The sequence below is a fragment of the Crocuta crocuta genome, unplaced genomic scaffold (genome assembly GCF_008692635.1).
Source record: "Crocuta crocuta isolate KB4526 unplaced genomic scaffold, BGI_CrCroc_1.0 scaffold209, whole genome shotgun sequence".
Lineage (NCBI taxonomy): Eukaryota > Metazoa > Chordata > Mammalia > Carnivora > Hyaenidae > Crocuta > Crocuta crocuta.
Window position 1 is genome coordinate 6158111 of NW_027551566.1, and position 17772 is coordinate 6175882.

At 39.2% G+C, this 17772-nt stretch overlaps 1 protein-coding gene across 1 annotated transcript in view; it reads right to left on the minus strand.

Annotated features, from left to right (window-relative positions):
• The window catches only part of LOC144220084 (ADP-ribose glycohydrolase MACROD2-like), a gene marked incomplete at its 5' end in the record, with an annotated part of 169628 nt that overhangs the window by 148899 nt on the left and 2957 nt on the right, over positions 1-17772 (minus strand). Inside the window, one exon of the mRNA XM_077750223.1 lies at positions 5197-5238. Coding sequence (XP_077606349.1) covers positions 5197-5238 — 42 coding nt within the window. The remainder of the gene's footprint in view (positions 1-5196; positions 5239-17772) is intronic.

Consider the following 17772-nt stretch of genomic DNA (forward strand, 5'->3'; position numbering starts at 1 on the left):
CTTTCCCAATCTCTCTTGTGTCTCTGGTACCTAGTAGTGTTTTGAGAATTTCATCTCCAATTGGTTTTATTTCCCCTTTACCCAAGCCTTTCTATAAGGCCAAGATATAATGGGGCCCATGCCTAATTCTTACTCTCTTAGCAGCTGTCGCCTCATGCTAGAATTCTAAAATTACACTACAGAGCTATGACGACTCATTTTTCTTTTCCCATTTATTAGAAAAGGAATAGAACAAAAAATCACATTTGATAAATGACTAAAAGACCTGTGGCATTATGCACTACAAAGGTTTTGGGGGGCACTGTAGGCTTTCTGTGGTAGCAAGGCAGTCACATTGAAAATCATTACCATGGCCAGGGTGAAAAATTTTGCCAATGACTACATTAGCAGTTCCCCCAAACTTCTGTCACCAGGTGTGAGATGGATGTTGACCCTTCAGAACGAAAAACAGAAATGAGATGCTTGGAACAGCTCACTGAGCACAGATGCTGTGCTCAAAAGGATGCATAGAGTGGGCAAAGCGACACTTATGATCTTCCTGGGAGGAGATGCTAAGACTCCATGGAAGATACTTCTGAAATGCATCAACTGCAACTAGGACTAAGGAGAATTTCTAATGCTGAGGATTCAACCCCAAACCAGCCTTTCCTGAAAGTGAGGTTTTGATCATGAACTTGACTTCCCAACCTGAATGGGAATTCTTGGGGAATGGATGAGACATCTCTTAAAGACATCTATTGGTTTCTGTTTGTCTACATTTTGAGATAAGTACCCCAATAGTAGTGGTACTTCATTTATTAAAAAGTTACAGGGCTCTTCTTGGGTAGTCACTGAATATGGATACATGCTAATTATGAATAGTCATTTGTAACATAAGTATAGTATCATTTCCTAACACCCATGGAGGCACTCACTAACGGTCACTGACACACATGGCCTCTATGCTCAGATTTCTAAATATGGCATATCATATTATCTATGTTGTCTCTGTTTCTGGCAGAGGGTGGAGACCTGGAGTTTGGCCATGAGCTTAGCTTTGCCCCTTGAAGAACTCAACTGTGCTCCTGACTCTGATGTAGCTGAACCGCCATAAGTGGCTGTTGATTTTCTGTTCCTGGTTGGGTCCCATTTCAACAGCACAAGGTCTTGGGAATGGAAGGACATGGGGAAGCATTTTCGATTGTAGGATAAAGGAAACTGATAAAGGACTTAAAAGGAATCTAAGCATTTAAGCTGGTCTGTTTCTGCCGTTTCCCACGAGTGCAGAGCCTCACCTTGAGGATGACCTAGTCTCACACCATCTGAGATGCTCCTGGCTCTACTTACTTGTAGGGTCTGGAGACAGGAGTACAAGGGTATGAGCTTTGTGGTCAGACACACCAGTGGGCCAGCTATGTAAGCCAGAAACTAATTCCTCTTAAGCCTTATGTAATAACATTCCCATCCTCCTACAGTTGTTGCATATCTTACATAGTTCATGTATGTTGAGTGACTGGCATAAGGTACATGCTGAATTAAAAACTGGCTCTGCAGAGGTGTGTTTGGGCTGATGTGAGCCAGTTGACTATACCTATCTCTCAGCTCCCACATTCATTGACCTCAGGTTTGGTAGCTTGAACAACACCACGGTGTGGGTATTTACACTAATAAAATATGCAAACTCTCCAAAATGGGGTTCCCTCAGCCCAGAGAGTCTGTTTACCAGCACCTCACTGGTTTGTTGTATTTAGAATATTATTCACTAGCATTCGCTAGCATTTGTTGGCCAGGTATTGGTCCCGAGTAGCCCTTTGCTAGAGTCAGCTGCATTCTTAAAAATCCTTCCAGCATTTCTACTTGTATGAGAAGAAGATGTGATGCAGGGCAGAAGAAAGGCAGTAGTTAATGGTCTGGATAGAGACCTCTCTTGGAAACCAACATGTCCGAGGGTGAGATCTGAACTGAAGTCAGCCTGCTCACCAATGTCTGGTAAGGCCAGTGGCACATCATGGAACCATTCTGCACAGAAATCTCCTGTGATTTCAGTATTCAGATATTAGGAAATGGAGAGCAGCTTCCCAAGCCCATTCTGGCCTAGTGACTTAGCATCCTTGGGCCACTGAGTATGACTTTAACAGCTGCACCTAGCTTCCAGACACAATACCCCCAGGAAACCTGATGAGACTAAAATCAGAAATGATGATCCAATTAAAGCCCCCCCAAACCTCATATGCTGACTCCAATCTTGTGGGCTCTGCATTAGCATTAATAATGACTTTCTTAAAATCACTCAGTGGTTTGGATAGCTAGCTGCATCTCATTAAGAAGTCAACTCCCCCTGCCTAGAAATGTGTACTTATGGCACTTAGGCAAATGATCCTTAGCAAGATAAGGCCCTTAAATTGGCTGGCTGAAATGGCAGTACTCCCCATGGCTGAAGGATATTCCAAGGATACTTCATGTGAGCAGGATAAATGAAAATAGCAGAAATTAACATTAAATCCATAGAATTAAATCAAGATGGGGGTGACCACTTAAAGTCTTTTTCCAACATACGGCTCTTTTAAATAATAAGACATCCCACATGAATATCAGAATGGATATTCTAATTGAAATTTCACCTTGGGCTTAATGTTTTACAAAAGGCAAGCAGAGTCTTTGTCTTAGGTTGGATTTTCTCATAAGACACTAAGACAAGGGGTTGAGTGCAAGTACTTAATTTAAGAGATTATCCCAGGAAGTACCAGAGGAGAGTAGGTAGGTGAGACAAGAAAGGGAAGGCACCTAATACTGGGTGAGCAAGCTCTACTGTTGACAGTCAGGGCTCAATTCTACTGAAGATCTCTGGGCTATGGTAAAAATATCTTGTCTAATACCACATATTGCCAATGAATATTTGAAATGTGTCTAGTCTGAATTGAGATAAGAATGTAAAATACACACACATTTAAAAAACTTCACATGGTAAAAACACAAATGTAAAATATCAGACTCATAAAAGTTTTAGATAGATTATATGCTCAAATGATTATATCTTAGATATATTATGTTACTAAAATTTTATTAAATTAATTTCACTCATTTCTCCTTACTTTTTGCAATGTGATTACTAGAAATCTGAAATTAAACATGAAGTTCACATTATATTTCTACTGGATTGCACTGGAATACAATATGCCTCCTATGTGTCCTGCAGAGGTCAACCAACTCTTGCCTATCGGTGGCTGAGGGCTACTCCAGAGAAATTAACTTCCTGGCACTTCAAGTTTGCTTTTGTGACCAGGGAGAAACACTCATCGGAGAGTCGCAAGGACTTTCCTTAGAAAGCTGTTTGTCTTGTAGAAGAATGGTGAGGACCAAGGGGATACAGATAGGGAATTGGAAGCTGCTATTACAGACCCTCCTCTAGTTCCTTCAGTCCTGGCTTCCAGATTCTCCCTCTACTTCTCCACCCTCCAAACCCACTGCCCTGGGATGCCAAGGGAATCATAGGAAATCAGGCATATTTGGAAGCTAGAAGCTCCACAGAAGTTATGATCATTGTTCCAGTGAGCAGCTACAAAGAAGAGAGCTATTATCTTTCCACGAAGATAGTGGGAGGTCAGGGGAGGGAGAGAGATTTAACTCAACAAGGAGAAGGACCATTTTAGCCAAATGAGATTGTTTGCTTCAGAATTTAAACTCCTCCCCATTAATGGAGATGCTCAGACCGTGTTGTCTGTGATTTATGTATGGAGTTCTGGCATCAAAAAGCGGGTTACACAAAATTAGGACCTCTAAGATATCTGTTTTAATTTTGAAACCTGGCCCCATTTCAGACCTAAAACAGTGTGGTTGCCAAAATTGGGAACATGGAGTTCTTATACCATGGAGTTCGATACCTTTCCAATATCTGTTAGAGTACAAAAGGAAAAAAGTGATAATTTATTGAGTGTTTACTAAGGTCCAAGAAACGTTTCAGGTATGATATCTTATTCAATTCCCAAACAAGATGGTAGTGTAATAATTATTACCACTAGAGGTGTAAACTGAGGCTTATAGAGAAAACTTTCACCTGAAGTCAGGAAGTAGTAAGTCCGTAAGTAGAGGAAGTAGGATTGAAATCAGGGCTATTAATTCATGCATTCATTATCAAGCACATATTGAGTGGCCACCTTAAACCAGATTCAATTTTTGTAACCGCTAGATTTCTGGTCTTTCTCAAGAAGCAGGCATGCATCTTAATTTCTGATAGTGAGAACAATAATGTACCAATATGTACAAATATGTACATATATGAACAATGTATTTTCTAAAGATGGCTGCCACAATTTTTCAGACCTTACATGCTCTACAAAATCTCACAGCTCCCATCATGAGGCTGAGCCTATTTTCTCTTCCCATGAGTCTGGGCAGGTTTCTTAGTGACTGCTCCAAAAAGATTTTTGCAGAAGTAATTCTGTGGGACTCCTGAGGCTGAGTCTTAAAAAGGTACGGCCCCTGCTGGCTCACTTGCTGCCTCTAGAGAAACCACTTTGGAGCCTGGCTGCTATACTGTGAGGAAGCTCAGGTTATAGAAAGGCCAAGCACAGGTGTTTCAGAAAACTGCCGCAGCTGAGGTTTCCGCTAAGAGCCAGCATATCAATTGCCAGCCAGACATGCGAGGGAACAAATCTTCACACGATTCCAGCCCTCAGCCACTGAGACTTCCTGAGGAGGTCTCAGACCTTGCAGAGCAGCGTGATCAAGTCGGTCCTGCTGTGCTCTGTCTGAATGTCTGCCCTGCAGAATATATGGGCATAATAATCCGGTTTTTTAATCACTTAGCTTTGGGATGATTTGCTACACAACTGTATTTATTATAACATCAGGTTCCATTTTTACCTCAGCTTTTAGAAAGCTGAAAGCTTACTGCTTAAATACGCTAATTGTATTAGCCACAAGGGTTAGTTAGCACAATTACTTTCTTCTTTTATGACCTTGAGTGTACATTTCTATTTTTTTCTTTTCTTTCAATTCCAGATAGTTAACATCCAGTGTTATTTTAGTTCCAGGTATACAATATTGGGGTTCAACAATTCCATATATTACCCAGTGATCATCGAGATGAGTGTACTCGTAATCCACTTCACCTATTTTATTAACCTTATTTTGCCTCTCTTGGAAAAATTGTGAGGTGTACATAAACAACAAAATGATCCTTACCTATCCTTACGAATAAAATCATAAATTTAATACCTGAATCTTCTTTCACGTCAACATCTTCTTCATTATTGTCATCTATTTAAACAAGGGGGGAAAGACAAAAGAAAAACTCATAAGAAAGCTAGAAACCTCAGAATTCTCCAGTTTGACTAATCCAACTTCAAAGGCAAGAAAGAACTCAGTGGAAAAGAGTGTTAGAACATGCATTTCAATTTTCTTATATTACTATGCTAAATTAATATAATGTAATGTAAATATACAATAGACTACAATTTAACACCTAAGATTCAAATTTCCTTTTAAAAATGATTATATATGTATAACAAACTATATATGCAATCACTTGTTTTACTTATAAAAGTTACGCATGGTCACTTTGGTCATTTCAATTCTTAAAAAGATCGAAAAATAAAAATCGCACACTTCAAATGCCACACTTTCTCCATCAATGAAAGGGATGTGCTCTCGTGTCAAGCATCTGAGAAACATGAAGCTCACCATTTGGGTGTAGGCTGACACCAATCATTCCCTGCACAGCACTGTGAAAAGTGCTAATTTGCCACATGTGCAAATCTAAACCTTTAACCATGGAAGTTCAAGTACCCACTCCCATACCCTGACCCAGTTGCATCATTCCCATTCAATTCCCCTCATCCCAGTGAAACTCCCATTAATTGGGCAAGGACATGTGCTTCCTCTACACTCTGGGTGATGTATCTGTTTTTTTATTTTTTTATTTTATGACGTGTTGTTGTCTCTTCTCCTTCCATGAATGAATCAAAGTATGAACCCTGCCTGTCTTATTTCCACATTTACTCCTTTCTATTCACGTCACTGCAACTTGAATTCAGACTATCAGTGCCATTTGCCTTCCCTGTTTGTGGTTTCCTAACTGCTCTTCTCTTTTTCTCACTCCTGACTCCAACTTCTTTTACACATAGCTGCCAAATCAATCTTATAAGACAGCTCTGATCTGGTTTGTGACTGTGCAGGGACTCCTGTCTGCCTAATGAAAAAGGTAAGGATTAAATAAGATAATACCACCTAAAGCACTAGGACAGTTACTGAAATATTAAATGCTAAATATTACTTATTATTACTACCAAATTATATGTCTACTTGTTAACATATTTATCCTCCAAGTACCCATCTCTACATCATAAGTTTTGCAAAGTTAAGACTATGTCTTATGTTCTTTTGTATCCTCTAGTATCTAATGCAATTAATTTTATACACTAAAATCTATAAAGAGATTTCTGCTGAATAAAATTTCTGAGGTTTTATTTCTAATTTTCTCTGATTTTTCAGTCAAATTGGAGAATTCCTGTGTTTATATTTCTTGTCTATCTCTTACATAGTAAGACATGTTTCCATATGATGGTTTGCAAACAATGGGGACTCAGTAAAGACTTGTAATTTCCACCCAGATATATGCTTTAAAGTTAGTCATTTCTTAGCCAAATTTATTCCATGTGACATTCTTCAAAGTGCCAATTATAAATGAAGATTATAGATATACCAGTCACCAGGCATGGAAAATGCATTTAAGTTGAGGTTTTGGGAAAGTAACTCATGGTTAACTGTTAAAGAAGTAAATTTCCTTCCATTTAAATTGTTAGAAACATTAGTGATTTTCTGTGTAATTTATTTCTTTCATTTTTTTTCTCTGAATATAATTTTGGGAGAAAGAATATCTTTCTCTTAGAAATATGATTTTCTAACTAAATGATTAGCAAAATGTTACAAAGTAAACTCTTCACAGATTCTTCCCTGAACTTAAATAGATTTAAATAAAATTTTATTTTTCAGAACATCTAAAATATCTAGACCCTCTCTGTAACAACAGACTTTCTGGAAATCAGAGTGGGATGAAAAAGAGTCTCCACAGTTTCCAGGAAAAGATAAAAGAAGAGTTAAAGATCTCTTTGCTTGTCATCTATGTATCTATTTGTCCATCTGGCAAATACTCCTCCATAGTCTGTTATATGTGTAGCTTTGTGTTTGGAGAAATAGAAAATACCAAGACCATCTAGACACAATTATCTACAAACTTACTATTAGTAAGGAAAGTAAGACATGCAGAGCAATTTGAACACATAATAGAGAGTAGTCAGGTCAGGACCATTACAAAAAGTGTCAAGGGAGGGATAGCTACTTCTAGTCAGGTTATGGGGAAAGGTTTTTGGAAAATGTAACTTTAGAGCTGGTTTTTATAGACTATACTGATCACATCATCTCTAGAATGTCTCTAGGTGTTGAAGGATCAGACTTGCTATTACCATTCATTGATTCATTCATTTCACTCATTTATTCATATAGTGGTTAAGAGTATATTCAGGATCTGGATTCAAACTGCTTGGGTTTACTTCCAGGCCAAACTATATACGGTTGTGCAATCTGGGGTGAATTATGTAAACCTATATCTCAGCTTTCTTATCTGGGAAACAGGGATAATAAAGTTACTAACTTGCTAGAGCTAGTAATACATGTTTACATGGAATGAGCATTCAATAAATACAGGCTATTAGTGTTACAGTGCCATTATTATTACTACTTTCACTACTTAAACAGCCATTTATTGACCAACACCATATGTTGAATCCATGGAAGTCCTTGAAGATACAGTTGACAGTCCCTTCCTCCAAAAAGCTCCCAAAGAAGTGGAAGACAGAGAAAAGTAAAACAACAATCAGAAAAGGAAGTAACAGATTCTCTGGTGCAGGTAAGCAGAGGTTTTACTGGGAAACAGACAAGAAGCAGCTGAGGCAAAGAGAAGGTCTATGAAGGATTTCCAGAAGAGGCAAGACTTAAGTTGAATCCTAAAGGGAGAGTCAGAATTAGCTGGGGGAAAGGAAAGGCTGCAGTGTATTCCCTGTAGCTATGGGTGCCCTGCCTACAACCCCTTGTTCCTTGACACTTCAGTGCTTGCCAGACCGACTTTCAGCCACCAGACCTTGGGTTTCCATCTGAGGGCTTTCTCTGGGTTTCTGGAGGCCACAGGAGAAATATTAGGGAATCGACCCCTCCAAGAGGGTAGCCTTTCACAAATGACTGCCAGGATTTACACAGAAGTACTCCAGTTCCCTTGCTCCTCAGGGGCACTAATTCAAAAACTCCCAGAGTTCTCCCTGACCCCAGCCCCAACCCTGGGATTAAGCCACAGTGGATGGGTGGTTAATTTAATTTCGAATTTCTTCCCTTTGCAATTCTTCTTTCCCACTCCCTACTGGTGATTACAGGGATCATCTCCCAAAAAAATGACTTCATTTGAACTCTTGTTTCAGGGTCTGCTTCTGGAGGGATTTGAACTAAGAAAAGAGTAATCACACTCAAACAAAGGGAAAAACATCTGTGAGAACACATGGTTATGAAGAGTCAAGATGCTTTTAAGGAAATAAAACTAGCTCTTCATGGCTGGAGGCAGGAGTTTACAGGACAACCATGGTGACCTGTTTTGGCTGGATCATGAAGGATCTTCCTCACTGGGTATGATGGTCAATTGTATGTGTCAATGTAACTGGGCCATAGAGTGGTAGAGTGCCCAGACACAGGTCAAACAAACAAACCCTGGGTGTGACCGAATGAAATGAACATCTGAATTGTTTGGTAGACTGAGTAAAACAGATAACCTCAGCAATGTGGTTGGGCCTCATCCAATAAGGGTAAGGATGACCCTCCCACAAGGAAAAGGAAACTACTGCCAGACTACATTTGTGTGGGGATATAGGGTTTTTCCTGCCTTTGGGCTCAACTTGAAACACTAGCTCTGCCTGGGTCTCAAGCCTGCAGGCATCTGGACTGAAATGTCATCATGGGCTCTTCTGGGTCTCAGGTCTCAGACTCCTACTAGAACCATGCCATCAGCTCTCTTGTCTCAAGCTTGCTGACTGCAGGTACTGGGACCTGGCAGCCTCCATAACTGCATGATCCAATTCCTTATAATAAATTTATGCCTACATCTATATTTATATCTAAATCTATATCCACTACTGGTTCTGTTTCTCTGGAGAATCCTAATACCTCAGGTTGAAGAATTTAAATTCTATCCTGAAAATTACAGGGTGACTAACCAACTTTAAGCAGAAAATGATACGCCAGCTTTTGAGAGAGAACTTTTTTTTTTGACACGAGAGAAATTTACTAATAAACTATAAAATACATGCTGTGATATTTTGGTATTATTTATATTAAAATCCAGCGCAGAGTAATTTTGGTCTACAAAGCACCTAATGTGCTGTTACTTATTAATGAAATCCACTTTAGTTCAACATTATTCTATAAAATGTACTCACTTGAGCCGTATTTATGCAGCATATTTCTAGCAAGAATTTTTTTCTACCACAACCAGGGAACAAAAAAGCAATATATGAAAGAAGAGGATAAGCGTATGGAGATAAGGAGGCATGCCATTCAAAATTTGGAAGGAGTTAGGGGACTGATGGAGCATGGGCACAGAGCTACTGCCCTTTTAACAGTTCTTCAAGCATCATGCTTCTTTGTTAGAGGACAAAAATCAAATAAAAGGTTCTTAGCCAGAGTGATACAAATACCATTTCAAAACAGAGAGAAATCCGTCAGATGGTATGGTTCTGTGTGTTCAGAAATGCCAATTCCAGAAACACTGCTTCCCTTCCTCGACAGAAACAACCCAGTGGTTAAGGCTCTATTTCATCTTTAGGGGTCTCTTTGATGTTAATTTCATAATAGATGCTGTTTTTTACTCACTATGCCCCTCTCTGTCAGATCACCCTGTTGAGTTCTGCACCAAAAGTACAATTTGTACGTCTTTTGATAAAAAGGAGTATGAAAGCACATTGGCTTCCCATGAATAAACAGTTTTCAGTAACAGCTTTGTACAGTTCAGGAGGAAGTATCTAACCTACCTTGAAGTCTGTAATATCTACTTCACCTTCTTGAACGAAGCCAGAGTTTGTTGAAAAACAGAATATCCCACGGATTTTGCAATGACTTGAGATTGGTCTTATTTCTTTATCTCTAGAGTTCCCATAACTAATGCAGTCTTTTGGAAGTAAAAGGAATCAAAACAGATTACAACCCCCCTCCCCTCAAACTTCAGTCTGAAGTGTGGTCTCTGGGCCAGCAGCACCATTATCACCTGAGAACTTGTTAGAAATGCAAATTCTCAGGTTCCACTAAAGATCTAGTGAAACAAACAGAAGCTCAGGGGAGGGGCCCAACACTCTTCTAATAAGTCCTCCAAGTAACGCCCATGAAAGCTGCAGTTGGAGAACCATTGGCCAAAAGGAGTGATATTTGTGTGCTGGAGGAAAACTTTCAAAGCCAGTAGATACCCCACTTTTTGTATATCCAAGTTGACCTAACGTGTGACGTCTAGCCAACACTCATGCTGATGAGGGGTGCCCACACCATGCAGTTGCTGGGACTGAGGAACAGTTATTCTCTTCACAAGAATATAGTTCCTTCTATGCTTGAAGTCACCCACGTACCCTGTAGCTGGATGGCACAGGTATTGTGGTGCATGGCCAGGATCCTAAGATTGGATAAAAGACATGTATGTGGTGGAAATTTGTTTTAAAGAGGCCTATAGGTTGCATGGCAAAAGAAATGTGTTATGAAGAAGAAACTTGCACTTATGGGCTATTAAGGCAGCCTCTCTACTTCCAGGGGGGAAAAAAAGGATGGGCACCTGAAATTCCCTGGTCAAAATTTCAGGAGCATCCACACAAATGTGCAGGTCGTGTCTGTCAAACAGAGCAATTAGGACGATCTTGTTGTAGGGCTTTATTTCATGTGCTCCTACCTCTCTCTTAAGGCTTACTTTCCTAACAGAAGATTTTTCTGTATCCTTTATCTTTTAAATATTTTATTACTAAGGGCTTCTAGGAGCAATTTGCATTTGCAGAGAGAGAAAATATTATTAGCCAAAATAAAGTGCTCCAAGCTTTCCAGGATTTTCACGAAGTACGGAAGATGTGGGTGTGCTCATGGCTTCTTGTGAAACTTGACAAAGCTGAAATGTCAAGCAAAGAATGGCTGGTAAAGGGGACATGCTTGCAGAGTATAGCTCTTCCATTAAATAGAAAGCCTGGACCCATGGAATCTAACAAATTGCTAAACTGACTTTCTGCAAGGCAATGGATAAGGCTAAGAGAAATCAGAAAAATAATAAGCCAAAGGTTGTTCCACTCAACCCCCCAACTGGTCTTTGGTCAAGAGGAGCACTCAAATCTCATTAATTAATAAATCAATCAGTAAATAAAAGGCACTGCTTAAAAACCTGTATGGTTCTGCTGCTTCTGGCTTGGCCATCTTGGCATGTGATGGCACCAATTACTGAGATAGAGGATTTAGGAGAAGGACTGGGTGGAAGGGAAGGTTTCTGAATTTACTTTTAGATTTGTTGAGTTGGAGATGCCTAGAGATGGACAGTGCACAGGTGAGTGTACCAGAGAGGGCTGGCAGGAAGAGAAGTTGAAGACAGAATGGTCAGTAGGATAAAGGCTGACCAGTAAAGTAAGATAAGGGCTGCAAAGGGTCATGTGGAGTCACATGATCAAATACCCACTGGTGTCAATAACCATGCTGGACCCATCAAAAAATTTCTGATAATCTCAACAAGTGACAGTTGTAGCAAGGTATTGGAAATCATTAATTGCTCTGGATATAGAGTGAACAGCAACTGAAGGTGAAAACCTCAAAAGCCTATAGCTGAGAGTAAAAGTTAGGGCCATAGGTAAAGAATAAAGGGTTGGAGGATTTCATTTACTTTATTGTTATTTTTATCTTTATACTTATCTCTGTGTCTTATTACAAATTCTTTCATTCACATACTATACCTCGGAAGGGTTTTTTCTCCCCCGCATATGCCTTGAAGTTTTCACCTAAAGAACAGAACATTCTACCCAGAATGTGTGAAGGGTCTTTTGGAAGCACCCTGCAGGGATCTCTGTAAAGATGCCTACAGCATCTCCCTTCTCCAAGCAGCGTTTTGTCTTGTCTTTGTTTTATCAGAACCTCCTAATGAGATCAAACTATGCTTAGTCAAGGTTCGTGTCCCCAGGTCCTTATTTGTTCTGCTATTCATAGGCATTTGCTACACACATTACACATTCCCCCCTTTTGAAGGGACAGATCGCTTTCAGTCTATGCCTGCTGCTTGTTCCTGCATTCAGGTTGCTTGGTTACAGCAACACTTCACTAGATTTTCATTGAAGGCAAAATGCATTTGCAGCTTTTGAGGCCTATCAAGTGGAAATGGTTAGCACCCAATTCCTAAGAAGGAAATCAACTCATTTATGTCACGTTACAGAGAACATGTCTTGTATAATTCTAAACATCAATGGGATCTACACATTGAAAGTGTACAAATGTGCACAAATGTGCCAAGTCACCATAAATATTCATAATTAATGAAATTTCTGAATTCTTCGCTTTGTAGTTTTTTTTTTCTATACAACAAATGTGTCATGTGGGGAAAATGTACAAATAAGACTGGGTAAGCAGTTTGTGTGTGTGTGTTTCTTCAACTGGTGAGTTAGTTTATAGGGCTGCTGTAACCAACTTCCACACATTTAATGGCTTAAAACAGCACAAATTTGTTATCTTACAGTTTCATACGATCGCTGTTTGGTACGGATTTCAATGGGCTACCATTAAGATGATGGCAAGCCTGCACTCCTTCTTGAAGGCTCTTGGGGAGAATCCGTTTCTTTGCCTTTTGGCTACTGAAGGCTATATACCTCTGCTTGTGGCCCCTCTTTTCTATCTCGAAGCCAGTGACGCACATCTTTCCAAACACTGTCCATGTCTCCCACTGTCTCTCTCTTGCCTTCGTCTTCTATTTTTAAGAAACTTTGTGATTGTATTGAGTCCGCCCAGGTAACACAGGATAACATTCCCATCTTTAGGTCCATTAATTAGCAACCTTCATCTCATTTGCAATCTTATTTCCCTTTTGTCATGTGATCCAGCATATTCACAGGTTCTGATGTTTAAGGCGTCTTTGAGGGAAAGGCAGTTTTTTTCCTATCATACCCTGTCATGTGAAATCATACTGCTCTGACGAAAAAGTATCTAAGGAGTGGAACTAAGAATAATCCTATTAAGAAATAAAATGTTTTCTGGGGCACCCGAGTTAAGTTCAGTCAGTTAAGCATCTGACTTTTGGTTTGGGTTTAGGTCATGATCTCAAAGTTGTGAGATTGAGCTCCATGTTGGGCTCTGTGCTGGGCATGGAGACTGCTTAAGATTCTCTCTCTCCCTCTGCCCCTCCCTGCACATGCTTGTGCTCACTCTTTCCCTTTATCAAAAATAAAAATATAAAGAAAAAATAAAATAAAACAAAATGATTTCTTATGGGATCAAGTCAGGCTTACAATAAAAGTAATTTTTGAAGTTTTTAGTTTTCAACTTCATTCTCCAAAAAAGGGTTTATTTTTTCTTTTTTTACCTTTATTCCTTTCTTTTTTCCAACTACTCTTTCTCCTTCCCTTCTTTCTCTCCTTCCTTCCATTCATTTTTTTTTCTCCCATTTTTCTTTTATCTTTCTTTCGTCTTTCCACATTTCCTCATTGATTCGGTTATAAAAGAATAATATCACAAAGGCAAATGACAAAATGAGAAACTCCTTGCAACATATATTTGAAAGAGCTAAGAACCTTACTGTACAAATTCCAGATCACAAAAAAAGATGAAATAGTCAATAAAAATGTACAAAGGATATGAGTAGCAATTTCCCATAAAACATTGGGAGATATAATAAGTAACTGAAAGAAAGGATAAGCCATACTAGAAATAAAAGAAATACACATTGTTACCCATTAATTACTTTATTTCATGTATAAAAATGATAACTAAAAAAATGAGCATGTGCCCCTTTGGGAAGAGCAGGGGAAAAATAAACTCTCACATACTGCTCATGGTATGAGCGGTATTCATCTGTCAGAATCCTAACTCCCAATATGATGAATTAGGAGGTGGGGCCTTCAGGAGGTAATTAGCTCATAAAGGTGGAGCCCTCATGAATGGGATCAGTGTCTTTAAGGAAGGGACCCCAGAGAGCTCTCTCTTTCCACAATACAATAAGAAAATGGGCACTTAATGCAAGGTATAGGCCTTCACATTTGTGACTCTGGGAATGAAGACCCCTTCAGTTGTTCCGTATATGACATTGACCCATAGTTCTATAAGCACCATGGCCAGTTTGACAATTAGTATAAAAAAAGTCTTGCCTTTGGATGCCATTTTGAAAAAGTAATTATACTTCTAGAAAAGTATTCTTAAAAAATTGTGGATGTATGCCAATATTTATTTATGAAGCTGTTTTGCTGTGTTATTTATTTAAAAATAGGGAATTATTTGCAAAAATAATTTGACAGTTCAACAGTATGGTTTTGGGTTAACATTGGATCCATTAAAATTATATTAAGGGAGAAAATATAATGACATAAAAAATAAATATTTGTGGTAAGTGACACACAGCAAGTGATAAGACTGTATTACTGACAGTTTGCATTTTCCATTTTAAAGGAGATCTATAGGATAACGACAAAGGGTAATTCATTCTCAATCGTTTGTATCTTCTTTTTGATGATCTAGTTTTACTATAAATCTGTACTACTTTTGTAATATGAGGTTATAGCCATCTTAATTAAGATGGCCACCTCCTTTTAAAACTGTAATAAGAAACATGGATGTTTAAAAAATTATGATGCTTGATCTAGACATCTCTCTGAACATTCATTTACATTATTATTTATTCCTTTGGATTTGCCCGTTACTGTGTTTGCACATGGTAATGCTGAAGTATAAAAAAGATTAAGCAACATGCACAAAGTCATACAATTAATTGTACGACTGCATATTACATGGTGATGAGTGTCAACATTTCTTAGACAAGGATTCACAAACTGGAGATAAGCATCCTACTTACTTCTCAAATTCTTCTACCTGAAATGCCCTTCTTCCTCTGGGTCACTTACACAGTACTTGGTATCACTTCTCTGCTCCTGCTCATCTTTCAAGTGACACGTACTTTTTTTTTAATGTTTATTTATGTTAAATAGATAATTTTTATTGCCTTTTGGCTACTGGAGTATGAGCAGGGAAGGGGCAGAGAGAAGGGGACAAAGGGTCTGAAGCGGGCTCTGCACTGACAGCAGAGAACCCGATGAAGGGCTTGAACCCACAAACCATTTGAACTCACAACCTAAGCTGAAGTCCAACGCTTAACTGACAGAGCCACCCAGGCACCCCATAATAACATTCTCTCTTTTTTAAATGTTTATTTAGTTTTGAAAGAGAGAGCATGACAAGGGAGGAGCAGAGAGAGGGGGAGACACAGAATCCGAGGCAGGCTCCCGCTATCAGCACAGCATCCTATGCGGGGTTTGAACACAGGAACTGTGAGATCATGACCTGAGCTGAATTCAGAGGCTCAACCAACTGAGCCACCCACAAGCCCCAGTAATAACACTCTTTATGAAACTTGCCACAACCACCCTGGTTCTCATATATGTTTGCCTCTGTATTCCTGGGTACTTTGACCATATCAATGCTATACTTGATTATTTGATAATATTGTTATTGTTATTGCATAATAACTGACCTCTCAGGCATATTATACGAATTGTATCTTTTTTTAAAAAAAAAGTTTATTTATTTTGAGAAAGAAAGAGGGGAGAAGCAGAGAGAGAGGGGAGAATCCCCAGCAGGCTCCATGTTGTCAGCACTGAGCCTGACCTAGGGCTTGATATCACAAACCATGAGATCATGACCTGAGCCGAAACCAAGAGTCAGACGCTTAACTGATTGAGTCATCCAGATGACCCTAAAAACTATATCTTTAAAAATTTTTTAATGTTTATTTATTTTTGAGAAAAAGAGAGACAGAGTGTGAATAGGGGAGGTACAGAGAGAGAGGGAAACAGAGAATCTGAAGCAGGCTCCAGGCTCCTAGCTATCAGCACAGAGCCCAATGCAGGGCTTGCACTCACTAACCCAGAGACCATGACCTGAGCCAAAGTCAGTCGCTTAACTGACTGAGGCACCCAGGCACCAAGAACTATATCTCACATGCAGCAATGACCAAAGCCTTGGGCAAGTGTAGGTATGTAATAAATTATTTGTTGATTTATGGACAGAATGATAGTGAATGATGTTGAATGAGGAAAGCTTATAAAATCAGTGAGGAGAGGGGTTGGAGAAGAGGTCATGTGGATGCTCTCTCTTGTTAAGTTATAAAGAGTAAATCTAGGTAAAAGTTTTAAAAATATCATGTCCATTTGTCAGAGGATATAACTTAAAAATTGTTTTGGAGAAATACTCCTTCCTGAAGAATATAGTTGAGAACCATTGACATACACAAATGTAGGCTTTCCTTTAAGTAGGGGAGGGGCTTGACCATGGCATTTCTTACTTCCAACATTGAGAGTCTTTGATACAGTTCCCAAACTGTAAATTTGACATTGTTATTATAAGGAAAATTAATATCCCCAAATTCTCTACTGGAACTTAGACTCTAATAAAAAATTGACCTCCATAAAGCAAATCTATGAAAAAATACACACAATGAATCTTACATACTGAAAAATACAAACTTTTTATGTAAAGAACAAAGAGATCTCTGAGTTGAATTGTAAAAATATTATTGCTATAGGCTATCTAATGGTATACTGTAACCACAATTATTTGCAACCAAAGTGTGTGGTAATTCCATAAAGCTGCCACACTAGTATTCCAAATAACACACCTAACAGGAAAAATTCAAAAGTGCTTCACTCACAGCAAGATATAAAACTGTTGGATTTTAATTTTTAAACAAAAATTATTGATGATTTCTTTCATTTGTGGTTTCTACTGCCTTTCTATGATGGGCTCTCTTAGGGGTTGAGTTGTGTCCCCCAAAATGTTTGTTGGAGTCCTAATCTAGAGTGACTCAGAATGTGACTATATTAGGAGATAGGGTCTTTTTCCCCTTAAGTATTTATTTGTTTGTTTGTTTGTTTTGAAAGAGAGAGAGAGCGCGCAAGAAGGGGAGGGACAGAGAGAGGGAGAGAGAATCCCAAGCAAAGCCCCATGTGGGGCTAGAACTCAGGAATCATGAGATTATGGTCTGAGCTGAAATCAAGAGTTGGCAGCTTAACCAACTGAGCCACCCAGGTGCCCCAGGAGATAGGCTTTTTAAACAGGTGCTCAAATTACAATGAGGTTATTAAGGTGGGCCCTAATCCCATGGGACTGGTGTCCTGACAAGGAGTGGGGGATTAGGACACAGGCACACACAGAGGGAAGACAGGATCAAGACAAGGAGGAAAGGTAGCCATCTATAAGTGGAGAAGAGAGGTCTCAGAAGAAAGCAATTCTGCGACACCTGATCTTGCACTTCTATCCTCCAGAATTGTGAAAAAATTAATTACAGTCATTTGAGCCCCCTACTCTGTCATACTATGTCCCAGCAGCTCTAGCAAATGATAACCAGCACCTTTCCACCCTCCCCTGTGGTCATGCCTAAGGTGTTTTGTTTCCCCAGTGACCACTGTCCTGCTCCTCTGCAGGTCAAAGCATCACACTGCCCAGCTGATCTGGATGGAATTTAATTTTGGGATCCACAATCAAGTAACCAATCTG